The 22,737-nt window shown below is 39.4% G+C and overlaps 1 protein-coding gene across 1 annotated transcript in view; it reads left to right on the forward strand.

The window, feature by feature from the left end:
* The window catches only part of LOC120517964 (caskin-2-like), a 268,762-nt gene that overhangs the window by 68,410 nt on the left and 177,615 nt on the right, over window positions 1-22,737 (forward strand). The window contains exons 7-8 of the mRNA XM_039740508.1: window positions 5,793-5,926; window positions 21,812-21,920. Coding sequence (XP_039596442.1) covers window positions 5,793-5,926; window positions 21,812-21,920 — 243 coding nt within the window. The remainder of the gene's footprint in view (window positions 1-5,792; window positions 5,927-21,811; window positions 21,921-22,737) is intronic.

The following is a 22,737-nucleotide window of genomic DNA, read 5'->3' on the forward strand; positions in this document are numbered from 1 at the left end:
TTGCATATAGCACTGAACTTACCTCTCTGTACTTCTCTTTCCTCTGCATGTACTGGAGTACAAAAGAAACCGCATACAACAACGTGGAGACTGGCAAGGTCGGGGTAAAAACACATGATCACTGATTACAATCATAAGATGATATGTGAACGAATATGAATAATGTTGCATCCATGCCACAATGTTTTCCAAAATGTACTATACAGGTCATAAAATGAATAATTCCAATATATATATATATATATATATATATATATATATATATATATATATATATATGTGTGTGTGTGTCTTTTTTTTTTTGTTTTTTTGTTAGTGCGGCTTTGACCTCATAGACCATAAGGTGCATACTAATTCAGCATGAGCTGAAACACTCAATAAAACGGAGTAAAAAAAATCAAGTGATGGTGAAATACGAAGAAGGCAGATTCACCAGCGTTTGTGTGTCAGCTTTTATCCCTCCAGATCAGAGAATGTCGAGTTCCATTGCCTGAAAACACCACTTACATCTATAGTTACTCCCAGTTTCAAAAAAAAAAAAAAAACTAACTGCATCAGATCGCTAGGGCGGTAGTATGTATCATGATCGTGACTGAGAGAATAAAAGTCCTATAAATGTATACCATCTGTTACAGACGCAAACGAAATGTATGTGTGTACTGTATAATATTAACAATTAGAGCAGCTCACTACTGAAAACGGCAAATATGGGAGGCAATCAGGCTTCAACCGGGGACTCTTGATTACAAGTCAGGAAATCTTACTGCTACGCCGCAGAAGCTGCTGTTTTATTCTTGAACCTTTTGTGAAATTGTTTATTTGGTCTTTGGACTTCAGGCTTCACACATTATATAGTTTATGCCAACATGTTGTTCTTTACTACTAAAATATGAAAAACGTTTCTGTTTTAACAATGTGTTTACACAGATTATTGTAGAAATGGAACACACATAAAATGCATGCGTTCCAAATAACAATCTGTTATTTCTACTCTGAAACACCAGCACTTCACTCCCAGATAATCAATCAAGGCATGAGCTGGGAGAACTTTGTGTACGTTCTGCAGCTGTGGGGGGATGGAATAGCAGACTGCTTGTCTTTATCGGCACATTTACAGGACAAAAGACACTGGCAGAGAGGTGCGAATGGATTTAAGGTGGGCCGGATCTACGAGTTTTCAGGTGGGTCATGCAGAGCAATCTGGCCACCTCCCTGAAGGTGGTTGACGTAAAGGGTGTCCCCTGGCCTGTCAGGACTTCTTCACGGATACAGATTTGCAAGAGGACTCCTGCAAGTTCCTGGGCAATATTTTTTGAGTTTGCCACCCAAAGGGGGTATGGCCTCATATATTTATGTCCCCATGCCAGGGGTTCAAGTGGACCAAGTCTATCCACTCCAGTGTCTGTTAGTGGCAAGGGGAAGAGAGGCATGTGGTCTCACTTGGGAAATCTGAGTTGGAACTCTGGACAAGACCCCCAAATCCACTTCCAGTGTTTTTTCTAATATGAGGTGAACCCCTAACATGTAGGAGTGTGCTAGATTATACCTCAAGTATAGCAACTGGGTTTGGGACTCACCCAGAGCCTCTGTAACCTGGTATAACAGGTCATTATTCAGCACGAAATGAGGTCTGATGGTATAAAATTGCTGGTTGGGTGGCCTTCCACTGTGGTGATGACATTCTGAGCAAACTTAAGAGAGTTGTCGTTCTATTGCTCCTGCTTGCAGACCTGTCAAGGAGTCTGTCTGGTGTGGGTCCCTTTGATGGCAGCTGGCTGAAAGGTGGGGTTATGAATGATAAAGACTTTGCATCCACTCCACCCACCTCTAGGTTGGCTACATCATACTGGTTGGCCACGCCTTTACTGCTTGCTTGCATGTTGGGGCATCACCATCAGATCGGGGTCTCCATCTATGATTGGCTTCCTCTGTCCCACCCACCACGGTGTATAACTGTCGACTTCAATCTGCAGCCAGTCTCATCCCAAGTTCAGCACAAATGGTGGAGTCGGCATAACCACCACCCACAGTCTCTGCCGCTGCCAATTGTAGAAGACCTCTTCAAATGCCTCTTGCACTAGTTCTCTCAGATGAAACCAGCGGGCCATTTTCACCCACAGATTGAAGGCCCAAGTTCTCGCTGGTCATTCCAGGTAAGCGCCATTCCCAGAACTTTTGCTCTTGGTACACCAGAGTCAGGCCGTAATGGGCAAGGATCTCCCATTTAAGAGTGGCATAATCAGCTGATGCCTGCTGTTCCAAATCATAATATGCCCTTTGTGCCTCCCCAGTCAAAATGGGAGCAAACAGGTGCGACCATCTGCACAGCAACCACTATTGCTGGGTGGCCATGTGTTCGGATATTAAAGGGAAAGTTTCCACATTATCCTGAGGGCGCATCTAGATGAGCAACTGTGCAGAGCCCTGGGTCCGGCCAGGTAGATGGAGATCTGTAGCCTTGTGCTTGGCTTCTGTGTCCAGTAGCTCAGCCTACTGTACCTGTAACTGGTTGACTTGGTTGGTGGTTGGCAAGGTGGTGGACTGGATTGGTGAGATTGGTTCAGCTGTTCTGCTATCCTACTGACTATGCCAGATGTGGTGGTCAAGGGAAGAAGAGTTGACAAATAAAGAGCATTTTGGGGTGCTAACACAGCACTCCCCATTAAGCACTATAGCTTTGAAACAAAAATAATCAACGATGGTGTGAAATAACAACAAAAGTAGTTGTCGTGTAACAAAGCGCCATCAATAGTCAGGCTTCCACTGGTGAACAAACGTTCTCTTAAATGATGTTCTCCCTGGATCGTCTCCTTGGTCAAAAATGCTTCCATTCAGGTAGCTGTCCTTTTAAAACCCCAGGACCTTAAGTTGCAGGGTCAGTTGTGGCAAGAAACTTTTATTGTGGAAGAGTTTCCCATATTTAAAGACCTTTTGTCCTTTTTTTTAACTTGTGTCCATGCCTAATCGTGTTGGGTGTTTGGGCAGCAGGAGTGCACCCTGCTGTCTAAAATGTATAAGCACCCTCTGTTGTTTTGTATGTAATAATTTTATTAAAATATTTAGTGTAAATGGTCTTTAACTTTTACCCAAGAATTTTTTACTATCGAACAAAGGGAAGGAGGTGTCATTAGACTTTACCCAGATAAAATATATTTTGTTAAATAGAAAATTAACTTTGAAGTTCCACTTTCATTATGTAAAAACAATGAAGAAACATTATTGCACCTGTTTTAGGAATGTTATTATGTAAACATTTTTTACATTGACGTAAAGAAGTGAGAGAATAACTTAATTACATTTGAAAACTTAACAAGAGTTTATGGATTAAGTAATAACGATCTCTCTTCTGGTAATGCTTATATGTAATTAACTTGTTACTGTTATTAGGAAAATATCATAGTCATACTACCAAATGTATTAAGAAACAAAATTTCCTTGTAAATTGGAACCATTTACTTCTGTTAAACACTTACTTAATCATTTTCTGCTATCTCTTTACTCACTTTTAAAAGCTGCACAGGTATCAGGGCTGGCAGCTGTTCCATGTTTTACCTCACTCCTCTTACTGCCCTACATGATTCTCCAGCCAGATGCTATATGTATTAAGCACATTATTAAGTATACGTGTAATTAACTTCTGAAACAGAAACTCTTGAAGGAAATGGCAATCTTGCAATTCACCAAGAGTCACTGCTGCAAATAGACATTTTGTTAATCGCATACTTTATTTCTGTTGCTTACTTTTTTTTTTATATAAAGTTTCAGGTGCACCAGCAATCATAATGACAACAGCAGTTATGAAAAGCACAATTATAAAATGTTACAAATTTCAGAATAAGATCTGATAACATCTTCAATTCATTACTTCTTTCTACCTGAAGTTGTGTTAAAATATAATCCACCATTGAAAACTCCAGCAAAGAAAGAAGAAATGAATGTATTAAATACTAATGAAAGGTAGGAAACTTTAGGAAAGCAAACATCACACCTCATGTATGTATGGCACGTAGCAGATACATCAAAGAAGAATTAAAAACGTGCATAGTATCAATTTACAAATAGATGCACTTGAAATGTTGTGTACCTTCCTCAAATTTCACTCTCGGAACGTTCTGCAGGAATTTAAAATGAAAGTTAAACGTGCAAAGTGGATGTATACAAGCAGGGCTGTACTCTGCATTCAGAAAACGGTGAAAATAGAAGCACAAGATTATTTGAGTGTGAAAATATGACGGACCACTGCTCTCTTCTTCTTTATGCATTGACATTAATTTTTCACTCCAATGTTAATTTTGGTTTCATGGCAGCCGGTAGCTTTCCTAACCAAGAAGAGAAAAGCTAATAAACAGACAATTTAATTTTAAGAGAGGTGTAAGCCAGAATTTACTATTGTGATGAGCAGAGAGGTAACCATGAGTTTTGTTTGTAAAGAACATGTGGCTGTGGAAATTTGCTGTTGTATTCCAGAATTGGGAATATGAAATGTTATTTTTGGCCTGCATTAAAATTGAGACACCCCGTCCCTGGAGCATTTCTGTATTTGTGCATTTGTTATTGTCTTTATTATATCTTGTGTGCATCCTTCTGCATTGTTTTTTATTGCAAATTGCTTCTGTTGAAGGATACTTGCGCCTTCAAGTGAATGAATCTCAAATTGAGTACCAAAGAGAGGCAATTGTAGGCTAGCACAGGACTAAAAATGCAACAGTGAGCAACTTCTGCAGTTTTGAAAGAAAATTACGAGATCTCTTCCTGTGTCAAGGAAAGCATCAAACAGGCTACTTGATAGTGTTGTGTCATCTACTCTTGGACAGAAAGTACAAGCAAAAATAACTTTAGAATAACCTTATTCTGTCTAATGGACTTAATGATTGGTGAGACATCTTTCAAAGTCTAGTTGTGGCACAATAATGGACGTATGGACGCTAAACCCACTAAGCAGTCCCTTTTCAAGGGGTTAATGGTGGTGTTACTGTAAGACGTATATAGCTGAAATTTCCAAGACCTGAAAAATAAACTACATGAGACAAAAAAACATTTGAATGAATAAGGTAATAAAAACAGGAATCCCTCAGGTCTTACAAAGTTAAGTTTTTAGATCCTTTCAAGGAATCTTTTTATGAGCTTTTTTAATTTTGCAATGTTGTAGTTATTTTGCCAGTGAGCAGTGCTGGGTGTGAGTGCAGCTTCTCAAACTTAAAGCTTATAAAGAGTCCGCTGTGGTCAACCGTGGAAGTTGATTGGTTGACAAATGTCACTCTGCCCAGCATTGTGAGTCCGCATACTGAGGCACTGGACTTCAGTGGAACTTTTAACTGCCTTGCTGCATTACATACCACCTTAAGCTGTATTTAATGCTCTTGGGGAGAAATAAATCTTTAGTCATTGCAGGACAAGTTATTCCAGATGGGCTATGATAGAATGGTATTATTATTGTTATAATTGTTCAATGGATATCTTTTATCTAACATATTCTAATATATTTGTCCATCCACTAACCAACCCAGCCACTATGAGCATCCATCCAGATCCTCCTTTACAATCTGTCTGCCTGCCTGCCTGTATATATTTATGGATACCTTATAAACAACAGTCACTACTGTTTTCGCATATTCTTCTTTCAACTGTTCTTTTTGATGGATATGTACCATCGAGCTAAGTAAAGAAAAAGATTTTCATTTCTACATTACCCTGAATCTACAGTATTTATAAGGCACAACTGTAAAGATAACAAGTGTAATGTTTATTGTTACCGTACTTACTGTGTTCTTACCTTTCCCCTCCAAATCAAGGTGGCCCAGTTGCTGTTGAATAGTAACATGTGTGCTGCTCTCTTAGAGGGTGGTGAGAACAAGGATGGACTAGAAACAGCCTGCAACACTCCTCTTCATCTTGCCGCCCGAAATGGGCATAAGGAAATCATTCAGTAAGCAATTTTGTTTTACTTTATACTGGAATACTGGACTTTTTTTCTGCAACTATTTTTATTAAGTTTTATAGTCTCTTAATCAGTTGTCAAAATATAGTTTTCTGGTTTAGTAAAACAATTGATAAATTATTGATATTGCACACAGGAGAATCATGTAATTTTAAAAAATTCTAATGATTGACAAAACAGATATTATATGGTTTAAATAGCTGTAACCATTTATATCTTGATCTTCCCTGAGTTCAATGTTTGGTTTTTGGGAAGAAGTCACAGGAAGGGCAGTTCAGAGAGAGACCTCCTTCCAAGTAGGCTGGGCATGCAGTGGATGCCAAAAAATGGGGTACATACAGCACATTAAACAGAATACAAGTAATCCTCTTCGCATAGCTAGCCTGCCAATTTATCATTGCCGCCTTAGAAATGTAATACAATAGTACAAAATACTTTGTTCTTGCATAGCACTCTACACCAAGTGCAAGCGCAGAATGCCACAAGAACTCTGAAGACCACTAAATACAGAATTATCACATATAAGGATTTAGATTTGTTAAAATACATCATAAACAAATTAGAAACTTAACACAAATCACAAACAACAATATCTGTCCATCAGTTAATTGTAGAACTACAGCCACATTAAAGAAAAGAAGTCAGACAAGCCAGACTCAGAGTCTTAGAGACTTCGGTCAAGTAGCCACATCCCCACTATTGGTGATTCTACAGCTGAGTTAGTGCTGGGCCAGCCAATCTGATTAAACAACCCTTCTTCCTGCTGATTCTGGTGCTCCTTTATCCGAGATGAGTTTTTCATAGGCATACAAATAAATTGGCAATAAAGCAGTGACACCAAATGCCACGTGAGGATACTGAAAAGAAAAACAAAATATGGGAAGGTTAGTAACCGTTTAGAAATATTGTATTAATTCTATTTTAGTACTAATGACTAACAACAGAGATGCAGCATGCACAGCTAATAAACAGCTCTAATTAGTGCATACTGAAGTAATGAGTCTTTCACCTGGATATAAAAGCTGAGACTGAAGTGGGAGCCTTTTGTAGTAGCAAGCAAATCATTCCATGGCTTCAGGGCCTTGTAGCTAAAAGTGCAATCTCACACTGTTGTTTTGTTAATCCTTGGAATCATATGCAGGCTGACATCTTAAGATCTTAATGTGCCCACTGTTAAAAGGAGGATTAGAAAATTTCACCTTAACCTTAACTGGGAGCCAGTGTAAGGATTTAAGAACAGGAGCTATGTGTTCATACTTTCTGGTTCTTGCAACAGCATTTTCAATTATCTGAAAGCTGTATAAAGAATGGTTTACCATATATACTTGTGTATAAGTTGGGTCTCGTAACCCAAAAAATTGGTCATAAAATCACTTACATTTTTTTTTCCATCTTCTTTCCTCCTTCTTACCAATTTCTTTTGCCACATCAATGACTTTTAATTTAAAGCCAGTTTCATATTTTCTTCTGATGGAATGCTCCATCATAAAGGGATGCTCTTACGATAAAGGTGTATGAGGGTGCGAGATACAAAAAACAAAACATTGCAAACGTTGCTTCAGGATAGTTTGGATATTAGCGTGTGGTCACTTAGGCACAATACATAGAAAAATAAAGGCACTGTGCTCCGTTGTTATGCTGTTAGGGGAGCGTTAGCATATCATAATGTCTTTAATCAATAGAGTGAGTTTTCTGCATTCTACTTATATGACCGACATTATAAAACACTGGAAATTGTAAGGTCAAATCAAGCCCCAACTTATCCGCGGGAGAACTTATCTGTGAGTATATATGATAAATAGCCAGTGAACAACACATTGTAGTAGTCAGTCCTACTACACATAAATGCATTAATTAATTTCTCACTGTCTTGCATATTTAGAAATAAATATATTTCAGATGGGAAAAAGATGTTTGGATAGTTTTGTAATTTGTGCTTTAAACAACATGCTAGTGTCAAAAATAATCCCTAGATTAAGGCCTGATTCAGTAAAGTTAATGGTGATCCGAACAGATTTAAGTAATGCCAATCAATTTTTGCAATCTGCTTCATTCTATCTAATAATTTCTGTTTTACCTGTGTTCAAAGACAAGTAGTTCTCATCCATCCCCCACTGTCAACTCAGTAACACATCTAATTAACTCTTTTAGGGCTAATTTGTTTGTTTGTTTGTTTCTTTTTAAAAAAAAGAACATAAAGTAATGGTTTAACATATCAAATCAACAAGAAATATTTATTTTTAACAAATGTTACTATCTTGCATGTTGTATGAGCCTGTATACTATATGATTTCACATACATATCACATACATGTTACACAGCAAAGTCCTGCAAAGTATGATATCGCTCAAAGCAGCCAATTGCATGCATTGCCACATTGCACTGCTAACAATATGTGTTGCACTGGTGCCTCCTTTTCAATTTTCTGTTGCTGCACATTCTCACATATATTGTTAGTGTGTATTGTAGAGAGACAATGCCACTGCCACCAAGTTTTCCGTCCACGTGAAAATCAGATTGTCACCTCTTTTCATCTTCAGCCTGTCTGGCTTCAACTGTGAAGGCATGTGTCTCCTGTTCACCCTCACGCCGCCACAAGCTCCAATTCCCCTGCTCTGTAGCTTCATGAACAATTCTGGTCATGTATAAAAAATTGTCCATGTACACAACATGACCCAATTGTTCATAGCCCTGAAGCAGCTCAAGCACAACCTGACTTGTCAAAGGACAGTTCTCTCTTTGAAAGAAATACTTTCCTGTATATTTAATTACTTTCAGGCAGAAACCAGTGTTTGATTCAGCCAGTACAAAATCCTTTATGCCATGCTTTGTGGGCTTGTCTGGCATATATTAGCAGAAAAAAGGTGTCCCTTGTATTTTATCATAGATTCATCCACAGACAAATCACGGCCAGGCTGATAAAATTGTTTATATGTTGGTTCCACATTGTCAAACAGGGGCTGAACTTCATTCAAGAGGTTTTAGCCTGGCTAACTCCTTGGGATTTGCTTCTGGTTATCACAGAAGTGAATAAAACTTTGCAGCAGCACGTACCTATCACGCGGCATAACCTGTCCAAAGCCACCAGGGGGCAAAGCACATTTGGACCAATGCTCCCTGAACTTATATCGCCAGTCTAGTCCCATCTCTATTTGTAATGCCACAAAATCCTTCATCTCTTCTTTTGTTGTGGGTTTCCACTTTGAAAAACGGGAATATGGTGCAAGTGCCACCCGCAATTCAAAACATTGCTCTGCATACCTGTTTGTCTCATCTTGACAGTAGCTGAAAAGCAGCATTAGGACAGAACAGCTTGTAGTAGTCCAGCGGCTGGTAATCTGTCGTGTCCAACAGCAAGCCTTGCTGTCTTGTAAAGTCCAGTAGCCATTTTTGGCTCCCACGGATCAATGTCTGGGTATTCCTCCCACACAAACCTTGCCTTAGGTGCATCAGCTGCGCGACATTTTGATAAACATTTGTTCTAACAGAAAGGTATAAAGGTGTTATCTACGTTCAAGTGAAGATTAACGTTATGTTTTCTAATGATAGTTCTCATTGGAAGGACATAAAGTTTAAACAGTAAAGGTCCCAATGCTAAGCCCTTCAGGGCACCACATTTATGTATATAACAGGGTGTACTGTTAGCACATTTCTTTATGCACTGGAATCAATTAGAACTAAACCAGGGAAAGACAGTGCCCGTGAGTCCAATGTCATTTTCCAGCCTGCGTAGTAAAATAGATGGTCCATGGAGTCAAATGCCACACACAACATAATTACAGTGGAATTTCCATCATCGAAGGATATCCAAATAATAAGTGTTAGTGCTGTTTCAGTACTACAACTGGAGCAGACCAGAATTTCACAAATAAATTGTGATATGTAAGGTGAGACTGAAGCTGATTAACAAATTCTTTTTGAATGAAATAGGTCTATAATTATTACGTGTATGTGGATCTAGTTCTGACTTTTTAAGTAATGATACGACAAGTGTACGGCTACAAAACCATATCATCCGTAGAAATAATCATGTCAGGTTGGGGTGCATCCACTGTTACAGTGTGTTGTCGCACCCATCACACGAAGAAATGGCTGTGAATCCTGGTTGGCAACTCCCTAGGCAGAAACGCGGTCCAGTCCCACCCTCTGGAAGTGAACATCTATCTGCTCACTTGGCCTGGTCCATCCGCTCGGGCCCTCAACAGTGAAGATCCTGCAAGCCGGATCACCCTCTGGGAATCACACCATATGCCGGTAATGCCGTGACTGACGCTTCCTCACAATGCACGTAATGTGCTTCATTTAGGACTCTGCAAGCAACCACTCATTCAACACAAACAGTACCGAAGGAGTCCAGTCTTTGTCTCAGGTTACTGGTCATATAACTCGTAACATATAGCAAGACAGGAAGCACCAGGGGCCTCATGTATAACGCCGTGCGTAGAACTATAACATGGTGTAAGCACAAAAGCCGAAATGTGTTTACGCACAGAAAAATCCAGATGCAGGAATCTGTGTGTACTCCAACTTCCACGTTCTTCCGTTACATAAATCCCGATCAGCGTGAAAACTAACGCCTGCACGCGCGCATTATGTAACGCCCCAAATCCTCCCAGAATTACGCCTCTTTGAATATGCAAATCAATATAAATCGCCCTTAAGCGCAGCCTTCTGTGAAAAGACAATGGGAAAAGCACGGGGAAAATATAAGAATTTCAGCAAATACCAAGTGGAGGCAAAGGAAAAACATACTATTTGTTCAAATAAACCGTGGTATAATCAACAAAATGAAGTTGATCGAGTGACATAGCGTGTTAGAGAAACTTGAAAGCTCACATTCACAAAATCGCACAGTGCCAGAAATAAAAAAGAAGTCACATATCGAAGTTGCCGTGAAAAGAAGAGTTGTAAGCCCACTGTCTGAGTGTCATATGAAAGTTTATTAGGGTACAGAGAAAAAAGGCATACGGTGGGGAAAAAGCACGAAATGTCAACTTCAATCTCGACATTTCCACTTTAATCATGTAGTTTATTTTGTCATTTAGTAGAACATTATAAACTTAATCTTACAATCGTTTGTTTAACCAGTTTCTCAAATCACATCGTAATTAAAGTAGCACGTTAAATGCTTTGTTTTGTATTTGATCTTCTACTCGTATGTGCTCTATGTGTGTGAATCACTACTTGCTTCTTAAACTGGCTCTCTTCCTCCAACTGGACACAGAGTCCATTACGTTCGTGATATTACAGCTCCCTGAATAACTAAAATACTGAGATGTATACGTGATGTCATTTTCATGATGATAGGAGTTAAAGCACATTATTAAACATGTGTTTCACTTCGATGAAATAATTTATTGCAGCAGTACTCAGGGGCTCTAGGCTTGTGGTGGCACTGGGCAGAGGAAGAATCGGTGGCTCCTTCGTCGGCCAATGTCAGTAAGGTAGCTTATCACGGTGGATGGCCACGTCCATTGCGGACACTGCACAGCAGCCTCGTGCTCATGACAAGCATTTATCTTTTATCGAAATTTGTCGCTGCGTTTTTAGCTGTGTTATTTTCTCTTTATATTCAATATATATTGGCGTGGCCGCCCCAAGAGTCCTTGCTTTTCTTTCCCCAAGTAACTGATCGCCATACAATCAGCTCTGTAATAGACGTTAAGCCATCTGTAAGCTTAGCACCGATTCTTCAAAACATTTAAAGAACATTGAAATATCTTCGTAGTACATGTTTAATTGTTCTATCCTTCACGACACTCCCAGTGAAGAATATAAATTATTTAAATGAAGTTAAAGTTTTATGTGTATAATTTAACAAACATATTTTGCTGCATTTCACCTTAAAAATGATATCGTCATCATATGTAAATATGCGCTTTATAAAGTGGCCCAGGTTGTGAGATGATATAACTGTAGTGCAAGTTTACAGTGGGGTGATTGTACTTATAAGTACAAACCGTTCTACAAGGAGCAATTGATTGAGTGCATTTAAAGTTCTTGGGATTAAACTGTTTCTGAACCGCGAGGTCTGTACAGGAAAGGCTTTAAAACGTTTTGCAGTGGCTGAGACAGCGTGTCCTTAAAGCTGTATACCGATAATTCTCTTTCCGATCAGCTGCTGCTGTGATTCACACTCCGATACAGTGATATAAATACTCCAAGTCGTGGAGTGAGAGTAATATGGAAAAAGATGATCCGCTGTGGCAACTCCTAACGGGAGGAGCTGGAAGAAGAAGTGAGAGTAACAACGCTAAAGCAGTTATAGTATTTGGAATACTGGACCATTATATTGTTACGAGTTAATTACAATCAGATGCATTACACTAATAAACAATATACGGTTAGTTTCTGTGTATTTATAAAGCCGTGTCATGAAAATAATGAGTAATCACACAAGAACAGTACCATTGCTTTGACGCTGGGTGCCGCCAGTTTGCAAAACCAAGCGGAGAACTTGCGTACGACGAGGCATGAGGTACCGTGGAAAAGTGCGTGGCTTTACGCCAAGTGTAGGTTTTATACATTGTGATTTGAACGTGGAAAAGTTCTTACGCAACATTTCTGTGCGTACGCACCGTTTATACATGAGGCCCCAGGACTCTAGAGACTTGGACCTTCGTCATTTTGCATAGATATCGGGAGCACCACACACCCCTTTCCAGCGACCTCATGACACCCCATGTTCTGCTAATCAGTCTACTGACTTCATAGGAAGAGTCGCCAGAAACATGAATGTCACTGCCGAGGTAAGTAAAAGAGTGAGGTCAACACTCTCTCCACAGACAGACACACTGCAGATGGCTGTGCCCAAAAGGTCGTTAAAGGTCTGGATCTTGGTGTTTATCCAGGATCCTCACAACCCCAAACACTCAAGACTACTCACTCAGTCTCTCAAGAGCCTCAGTTGATTCCTCAAAGATCACAGCATCGTTGGCAAAGTCAAGAGCAGTGAATCTTTCTTCAACAGATGCCCAACAGCCACTGGACCCCATGACCTTACCCAACACCCAGTTCATGCAAGCATTGAGCAGGAACACACCCCTGATGAGCCCCAGAATCAACTGAGAAAAATGCAGATCTGCCTCCACTCTGTGCAGCACTCACAGTATCGGCGTACAGGCTGGCCATGAAATCCAGCAGTTTAGAGGGGATCCACAGGGTAGCTCGATCAACTGAGTCAAACGCTTCAAGAAAATCGACAAAGGTTGAAAAGAAACTCTGCCTATATTCATGTTTGCGCTACATAAGAACCCTCAGTGCCAAGATGTGGTCAAAGGTAGACCTTTTTTTGGAGTAAAACCAGACTGCTCTGCTGACTTGTAGGATTCTATTGTGGGTGACCCAAGCAAGTACCTTATCAGGCACAGAAAGCGGTGCTATCCCCATGTAGTTGCCGCAATCCAGGTGATCACTCTTTCCTTTCCAGATAAGGATGACAAGTCCTGTTTTCCAGTCAGTTGGGATGACGCCAGTCTCCCAATTGGAAGCAAAGATTCCCTACCCTCAGCTGGTTCACCTGTGCAATCTTGATTGGGTGGTTCACGGCTAATTGGAGGATCAGCCTCAAGAATCGTGGACCCTGAGATATCCAACATCCTAGCTGGAGGGTCAGCTTTAAACAGCTGCTCAAAGTAGCCAGCCCAGTGGGTCACAACTGCAGTGTCTTCTGTAAGGACCGTTCCATCAGCCACCCTGACTGCAGCTCTCCAAGGAACAGATTCAGATGTGCATAATGCTTCGATTCCTCTGTAAGCAGGACGTGGGTCACTAGACCACAGATGGTGTGTCACTTGCTCACAGATTCCTCTAACAAATGTCTCCTTGTTTGCCCTTGGAGTACTCGCAGTCATCCTTCTCAGTTTCCGGTATAGACCAGAGTTGCCATCAAGCCATGCACTGCCGCTCCTCTCGATGATATGCAGAGTGCATTGCGAGATGAAACACCTCCTTCTGGGAATACAGTTAACACCAACACAACCCTCAGCAGCCTTCAGGGCCTTGTCACTGAAGGTCTCCCACATGACATTTCAGGATCAACAATCACACCCAAGTCCATATGTTCCTCACACAATTTGCATCCTAGTAGGTGGTAGCATGTGGGTCCTAAGCTAGATCTTCAGAGTATCCACAAGAAGTCTGTGATCAGAATTCACAAACTATGCACTCACTTCTGTACACCCTGTAGTTTTATAACAGCTTCCACTGTCTGCCCACAAGAATGTGATCAGTCTCCTTCAGTACCAAGTTCAACGATGTGGCTCAGAGAGGTGGAACCAGGATCCAGCGATCCCCAGCCCCTGACCTTTTACAAAGTCAAGGAATATGGAGCCATTTTCACCACGATCACCAGACCCATGGGGACCAACACAATCGTCATAGTCAGCTCTGTCAGTGCCACTGGTCACATTGAAGTTACCCATATCAAGAGGAGTGTCACCTTGTGGGCACCCATCCACCACAGAGTGAAGTTGTGCATAAAATGTCTCATTCACTGCAGTTGAAGCATACACTGAGACAACAGACAAGGCACCCAGCGAATGCCTTAATTTGAGTCTCTCATTACTCTGGTTGAAAGGAGTGACATCGGACACCATTGGAAGAAGCAGATCCACCACAGCAACAGTTACTCCCTGAGTTTGACAGCAATCAGATCTACCAGAACAGTAAAAGGTGTTCAACCTACAGTCATCTGGCCAGTCCCATTTCTTCTTTCTTCAGACAGTGCTGCCACTGTCTGGTGTTTATGAAGCTACTTCAACAGCAGAGGAAGATGATCATCATGCCGTGGCAAGAGGTTTCATCCACCTAACCGGATGGGCCACCTCAAATTGGGATCCGAATGCTGTTGTGTAACGGGCGACGCCTCAGCACCACACAAGTTCTAATCCCCAATGGTCCTGACCCCAGTTGGCTCTTCGATGGTTTTGATTTTTCCAGGGATGGGGCTCCTGAGGGCTTTCCCCCCATCCCCTTCATGATATGAGCAGCCTTCCTATGGGTGGCTGTAGTAGAGCTACTCCCATGGAGAGCAGAAATGAGTCCTGTTTTTCATCTCGGAGCTGTGTGAAGTTTTTTTATGATGGCAATCCTGCCACCAACCCCCATGATTTCCCTGTAAGTTGGAGGACCGTTGCAGGGCCGGCTGCAGTTTAGCGTTATACCCAGGGAATAATAATTGATTATTAAAAATGTTGACAATGATCACTTTCATCAATTGCTTGATTATGTCATTAAGCTGCGTACTCTGTGCCAGGCATTTGCTTCACTACTTCATTCAGTTATGAAGACAGTTGAAAATAGGTAGACAAGTACGCAAGTGTCAGAAAAGACGGTGTGACCAAAGACTTAAAGAGTTTGGGAGTAATTTACTCTGAACCCAGAAAGAAGAAGCTGTGAGATGGGAAATGTGTAGTTCTGACCATGTATGCCTTTTATGGATATGCACTAACATTGCCGTAAATTGAATGTTACGTCAGCGTTATGTGATACAGATATGTGAACACAATATAGGCCAGGCATAATGACATGACTTCTACTTTGAAATGAGGAATAATTTGAATCATAATCCAACCCCTACAATGCAAATAAAACACTAGCATATGCAACAGAGCTTTATAATAGGTAAATAAAAAATGTGTCATTAGCCTCTAGCTAGTAAATATTCAGATTTTAACTTTTTTATTTTATTTATTTATTTGTTTTTTTGATGCGGTCATTCTGCAAAATTATAGTGCTGCATTAAACACTTGTGTTCAGGTTGTGAAGAAATGTACATCCTTGTCCAAGCAGATAACTTTTATTTTTGTTTTAGTCTCATGTGCAATTGAAATCAAAATCTCAGTGTAGGTGCAGCAGTGAATCCCACAGCACATCAACCGCGACTGAAATACCCATCGCTCACTCTGAGTCAAAAGGCAGAAGCAGGGTGGAAAAGTGAAAGTTCCAGACTAGTTGGCTATCAGACTTCAACTGGCTGTTATACAATCTGTGAGGAGAAGCGATAATGTGCTAGTGCTTCTTCAGCAAGCCTAATGAAGCCAGTAAAACAGATTTTGTGTCAGAATCTCAGCTTTAAAGCATGAAAATCTAACAGCATGCTTCTGACAGCAATTGACGCGTAGCAGGGTGTGACAGTGGGTTGGCTATAAGCAAATATGCCACAGAATCTGCGGTGGTAAAAGGTTTCCAGAGACAAAGTAGACTAAAATAAAAAAGTTAAAATAAACTCTGTATATTACATAGCAAATTAAATCTTGCTTTGCTGCAAAAGGAAAATAATCTGGACACTTCCGCAACATATGACAACTAATTTTAAACATTACTGCTAATAAAAAAAAAAAAAAAAGAAAAAACTATTGAAGTCATGATGGTGCAACAGATTCTTCTGTGGTGGAATATTATGGTGGTCAGATACAGTATTTACATGATGCTTTGCCAGTAACTGAAGAAATGTAATAACTTAAATTACATGTTTCATTTTGAAGTATGTGTTTAGTGTAATTATGAATGTAAGCCAAGTTGCAAGTTTAGTTAATTTATTGAAAACTGTTTTTAAGGAAATCTTGTATGTGTGTTTTCATTGCATAACCAGAGCCAGAAGTGCTACTAAGTGTTTTATTTCTACTTATTGCTATTTATTTTCAATGTATCATTATATAAATGTTGTATAAAAACCTACAGTGCATCCGGAAAGTATTCACAGCGCATCACTTTTTCCACATTTTCTTATGTTACAGCCTTATTCCAAAATGGATTAAGTAAATTTTTTCCTCAGAATTCTACACACAACACCCCATAATGCCAACTTGAAAAAAATTTTACTTGAGGTTTTTGCAAATTTATTAAAAATAAAAAAAATTGAGAAAGCACATGTACATAAGTATTCACAGCCTTTGCCACGAAGATTAAAATTGAGCTCAGGTGCATCCTGTTTCCCCTGATCATCATTGAGATGTTTCTGCAGCTTAATTGGAGTCCACCTGTGGTAAATTCAGTTGATTGGACACGATTTGGAAAGGCACACACCTGTCTATATAAGGTCCCACAGTTGACAGTTCATGTCAGAGCACAAACCAGGCATAAAGTCAAAGAAATTGTCTGTAGACCTCCGAGGCAGGATTGTCTTGTGGCACAAATCTGGGGAAGGTTACACAAAAATTTCTGCTGCTTTGAAGGTCCCAATGAGCACAGTGGCCTTCATCATCCGTAAGTGGAAGAAGTTCGAAACCACCAGGATTCTTCCTAGAGCTGGCCGGCCATTTAAACTGAGCGATCGGGGGAGAAGGGCCTTAATCAGGGAGGTGACCAAAAACCTGATGGTCACTTTGTCATAGGTCCTCTGTGGAGAGAGGAGAACCTTCCAGAAGGACAACCATCTCTGCAGCAATCCACCAATCAGGCCTGTATGGTAGAGTGGCCAGACGGAAGCCACTCCTTAGTAAAAGGCACATGGCAGCCCGCCTGGAGTTTGCCAAAAGGCACCTGAAGGACTCTCAGACCATGAGAAACAAAATATTGAACTCTTTGGTGTGAATGCCAGGCGTCACGTTTGAAGGAAACAAGGCACCGCTCATCACCAGGCCAATACCATCCCTACAGTGAAGCATTGTGGTGGCAGCATCATGCTCTGGGACGTTTTTCAGCGGCAGGAACTTGGAGACTAGTCAGGATAAAGGGAAAGATGACTGCAGCAATGTACAGAGACATCCTGGGTGAAAACCTTCTCCAGAGCACTCTTGATCTCAGACTGGGGCGACGGTTGATCTTTCAGCAGAACAACGACCCTAAGGACACAGCCAAGATATCAAAGGAGTGGCTTCAGGACAACTGTGAATGTCCTTGAGTGGCCCAGACTTCCGATCCGATTGAACATCTCTTGTAGAGATCTTAAAATGGCTGTGCACCGACGCTTCCCATCCAGCCTGATGGAGCTTGAGAGGTGCTGCAAAGAGGAATAGGCGAAACTGGCCAAGGATAGGTGTGCCAAGCTTGTGGCATCATATTGAAAAAGACTTGAGGCTGTAATTGCTGCCGAAGGTGCATCGACAAAGTATTGAGCAAAGGCTGTGAATACTTATGTACATGTGATTTCTCAGTTTTTTTTTATTTTTAATAATTTGAAAAAACCTCAAGTAAACTTTTTTTCACATTGTCATTATGGGGTGTTGTGTGTAGAATTCTGAGGAAAAAAATGAATTTAATCCATTTTGGAATAAGGCTGTAACATAACAAAATGTGGAAAAGGTGATGCGCTGTGAATACTTTCTGGATGCACTGTATATTTTCTTTAAAGTATCTATAAGTAGTTAATTTAAAAAAGTACATTTCTGAAAATTTTAAACATTTTTTTTATTTGGTTACAAGTTCCATTTCATTCACTTTGTGTTTAATTTCAAATTAATTTGAATACAATCCAATTTATCAATTGACAAAATAATTGCTTGTCAATCAATTATCAAAACAATCGTTAGTTGTAGCTCTAGATAACTGACACTTTTAGTGCATCAGTAACTGCATCATTCTGTAATGAGCTATTGATAATGCTAAGAAGACCCATTGAGCATTTTCTAGTTTTGTTGGCACTGTGTTTAAGGAATAGTTAGTTGGTTTCATTTTAGAAGTGAATGTTAATACTCCGTGTTCTGTTACAAGATTCAAATTTCTAAAGTGGTATATGTAAGGTGAGACAGGGTTTGCTGTGCTAGTATTAGGTTTGCAATGTGGTGCTAAAATCTGGGATCTATTCGATTTTCTCATTAAAGAAGTTCATAAAGTCTGTACTTTTAATGTCTGTTTATATTTTATAGTGTGGTTCTGAATTTCCATTTGTTATACAGGGTGACACAGAAAAATGGGAACTTTTGAAAAACCCAATAAAAATAGAAGAAATCCAACAAAAAGCAATTGAACCACTACAATTTCCTTTTTAAGAGACAGTAATCCAAATTATTATATTATTGTCTGAAAATTACGTCCTGTAGATGGCGTCCTCCTGTACGTATGCATTCTTCCAATCTGCTTTTGAGGATCCCCATTGATCGCTGCAACATCTCAGCTGGAATACCACGAATTTCGTCTTGAATTGTTTGTTTCAATTTATTCCGTGTCCTTGGCCGAGTCGTGTAGACCCGACTCTTATGGTAGCCCCACAAGAAAAAATCATAAATGGACAAATCCGGTGATCTTGAGGGCCAGGGAATGTCACCCAATCTTGAGATGACACGGTTACCGAAAAATTCTCGCACAGCTGCCATTGATTGCCTTGCAATTGATTACTAAATTACTAAATGACGAGATTGTTTACAGCTCAAGGTCCCTGTTCCGCAGTGCTGCCCATTGTACATGGCTGCCACTACACATTTCAAAAGTTCCCGTTTTTCTGTGTCACCCTGTATTAGTCACTTTTCTAAACAGTACACACGGATTATTGTTTTTGTTATCTATTATTTTATAATAGTAGTTTGAGCTGGCTTTAAAAATAACTTTTTAAAAATTTTTTAACACACTCTATCCATGCACTTCAAAAGACCTTGCTCTCCATCTATTTGACACTCTTAATTTTAAGAACTTGATTGCTCTCATTAAGGCAGAGTGAGTTTCTATGTGCTTTAATCACTTATATTTTAGGGGGAGTTACTGAATCCAGAGCCTCTCTGAATGTCACAATATAATTTGATGTTAGCAGATTGAAATGTTTTTCTATTAATACCTAATATCACAAATTCTGAAGCAGAGTTCTAATCTAGATAGTGCACTGTCTTTGTTTTCATATTTGAATGTATCAGTAAGGGCAGAACCAAATCAAACGTAATTATGTAGTGATCTCTGTAGGTTATTATTAGAGCTAATAATGGGATGTGATTTAGAATTGGACCATTGACAATCTAACAAAATCCTACTGAAATTTATAAATAAGTAAAACATTTGTTCTTCTTTGATATTTTGGATATGCAGCATTTCATGGACCAATTACTTCTGGAGGAAAACAAAGAAGTGCTTTGGCAGATCCTGTAAATCTCCTTCCAGTGACAAACTGGATGGGATGGTGCAAGAAACTCCGAGCCACCAAATTTAAAGTTGCAAACACAGATAACATTACATGGGCGGGTGTGAAATCCTGCCTGTGTATGTTCACATTCTTCTGAACTCTGCACCCCACCCTCACTGAGAAGCATGACAGTTTGTTCACATTTAAGAATTGTACATGTAATATTCAGAGGCAGAAGAGTAGTTTTCAGAAGAGCAAGTACAGTACACTTGTGAAATTTAAATTTGTCTTAAATTATTAAGTGCTCTTTTTCACAGTGATCTTACTCCACAGGTCATCTCTTCAACCAGTATCTCTAGATTGATGAAGGACTGTATATATCTGTTTGCAGATTCCTTATCTAAGGAAAAGTGTCAGATTTACTAAGCCAGGTATATGCAAATCTTATACGTCTGGATACAATAAGACTTAAATGCTCCTGGCACCCTTTGAGATTTAAAGTCTCAGAACTCGTTAGGTTGTTAGTCTGGCCAAGAAGTGTCATTATGAATTTTCAGTTTTGATGACTCTTCTAGAGCCTAATAAATTCTTTGACTCTTCAACCATTGTGCAACATTCAACAACCATGGGGGCTCTTCTAAGTCTATAGTCAGTTCTTGCATTGGCTAATGTCTCTGTTAGTGAGTTCGTCATAAGGGACCAACAAACCTGTTGTCCTAGTTATCCAAAAGAAGATTTCCTGAAGAACTTTGAGGATCATCAATAGGCATAGAAAACAGTTTGCTATAATTATTGCTGGTGGATATGGTTTAGCAACTTAGAAATATCAAGATTTTTATAATCTTTCCCAAAGAAACAGTGAAGTATTTACTAAAAAACTATGTTCTACATGGCACAAGTAACACTATGTTTTGCTTTCATAATTTTCAGAAAATTTTGAATACATTTTTGGTAGTACTCTTGAGTAATTATATCAGGTTAGATTTTTGGCATTATATATTGTCACGCTTGGGTCACAGAATTGCAGAGAAACTCAGGAGATTGTAGAGACAGGAACTTTATTCAAACACTTCAAACAAGCATGTCTCTTTTAGAAGTAAAAGTTAGTTCTCAATTTAAAGAATAGACAAACTTCATAAGGGTGCACAATCGGAGCGGGGCCCCCAACAGGAGCAGAAGATGTCTGGGGGAACAGAGAAAAACAAAGCAATCAGCCAAGAAGGACAGGTGCTGTTCAGGCTTTTAAGTATGTGAAGTGCCACGTGAAAAGCATATCGCGCGACAGAGCAGCCACCAGTAAGCCCAGCAAGTAAGGGAGCAATGTGAAGGTAGTCTATCAGTGTTTTTAAGATGTTTTTTTTGAGTAGTGTCTGTGTCTTCTAGGGGTGCGTTCAGCCCCCCGCTCACAATATACAGTAAATATTTTGAGCAAGACGGGTTATGCCTTTATCAGTAGCAGTTTCTTTCATAACCTTTTTCTTTTTGTTTATAAAATGGCAAGTACCATACTAAATTAATTTTATTATTCCTGTATGTGTTACATCACAATATATATGCAGTAGTCACATTTTACTGTGTATTTCCTATGTTTTAGTGGGCCTTTAATACAATAGTATACTTTAGTGTGAACTCTGCTGTGAATGTGTGATTACTTTTCTCGTGTAAAACATGTTAAAAATGATATTTTCTTTGTTATTTACTTAATCTTTGTTTCTGTGTGGTATTAGGATTTATATGTCAGTAAGACAGTATTTTAATTAAATTATGCAGGACATGCCTAATTCTATGGGACATCATTTTTGTTACCTCTGCCTTTTATGATATGGTTGTGTTATCAGTCTGCATTTTAAAAAGTTTTCTTGTTCTTTTATTCTGTTTCTAGGATATTGTTGAAAGCTGGAATCAGTATCAATCGAACAACCAGGGCTGGAACTGCATTACATGAAGCTGCCCTGTATGGAAAGAAAGAGGTGGTTCGACTTCTTCTTGATGTGAGGGAAACAGTAATAATTACCCTTTATATGATGATATAATATAGTTGATTCCATATTGGAATAACTACTTTAGTAAAGCACGATCATGACAAGGAATATGTAATGATATGCTAGACCCATTTTAAGTAATTTTCTATCCTGAAGGAAAGAAGTTTTCAGCCTGTTTTATATGTATTCTTTCTGTGATACCTACATTATACAGCTAGGTAGGGTGCATCACTTTTGTTAATATCTAATAGGTAAGCTACATTTTATAATTAAGTTTATCTGGCATCAATGACAATCCACAATTATTCCACTCTCATGTTTTTCTAGACAGAAACTATATTTTATAGTGATTTGTGAGTTGAGGAGGAGTTTTTGGATGTTGTTCAGCCCAGAACATTTTGGAAAGTACATCAAGTTTATAAAAAGTTTAGAAATTTTTACACAACTTTGTTTCAGTTAGCTCTTCTAATTTGCGGCTAAAGCCATGTTCTGCACCACCAAGCTAATTCCTAAAGCTGCTTGTATATTTGTAAAACCTTCCAATTCTTAATTTTTTTAATTGTTTGGATAATACTAGCCACTCAAAGGCTAGTATTAAAGGGTGATCATCTGCCTCTTTTAAAAGTGATATGGAGATAGCAGGATCTAAATAGTATTGCATCATTTGCATGTTTTTCTCTTCCACTGTGTACCATTTTTCCCATGTGAATCCAATGAATAAGACAACAAGTAATTCTTTATTTAAGGCTTAGGAATGAACAGAGTGGGCATACTTTTCAAATTCTACAATGCATGGGAAAGTGATAGAACTTGTAGCATTTTTGTC

Source organism: Polypterus senegalus, chromosome 17 (assembly GCF_016835505.1).
Source record: "Polypterus senegalus isolate Bchr_013 chromosome 17, ASM1683550v1, whole genome shotgun sequence".
NCBI lineage: Eukaryota > Metazoa > Chordata > Cladistia > Polypteriformes > Polypteridae > Polypterus > Polypterus senegalus.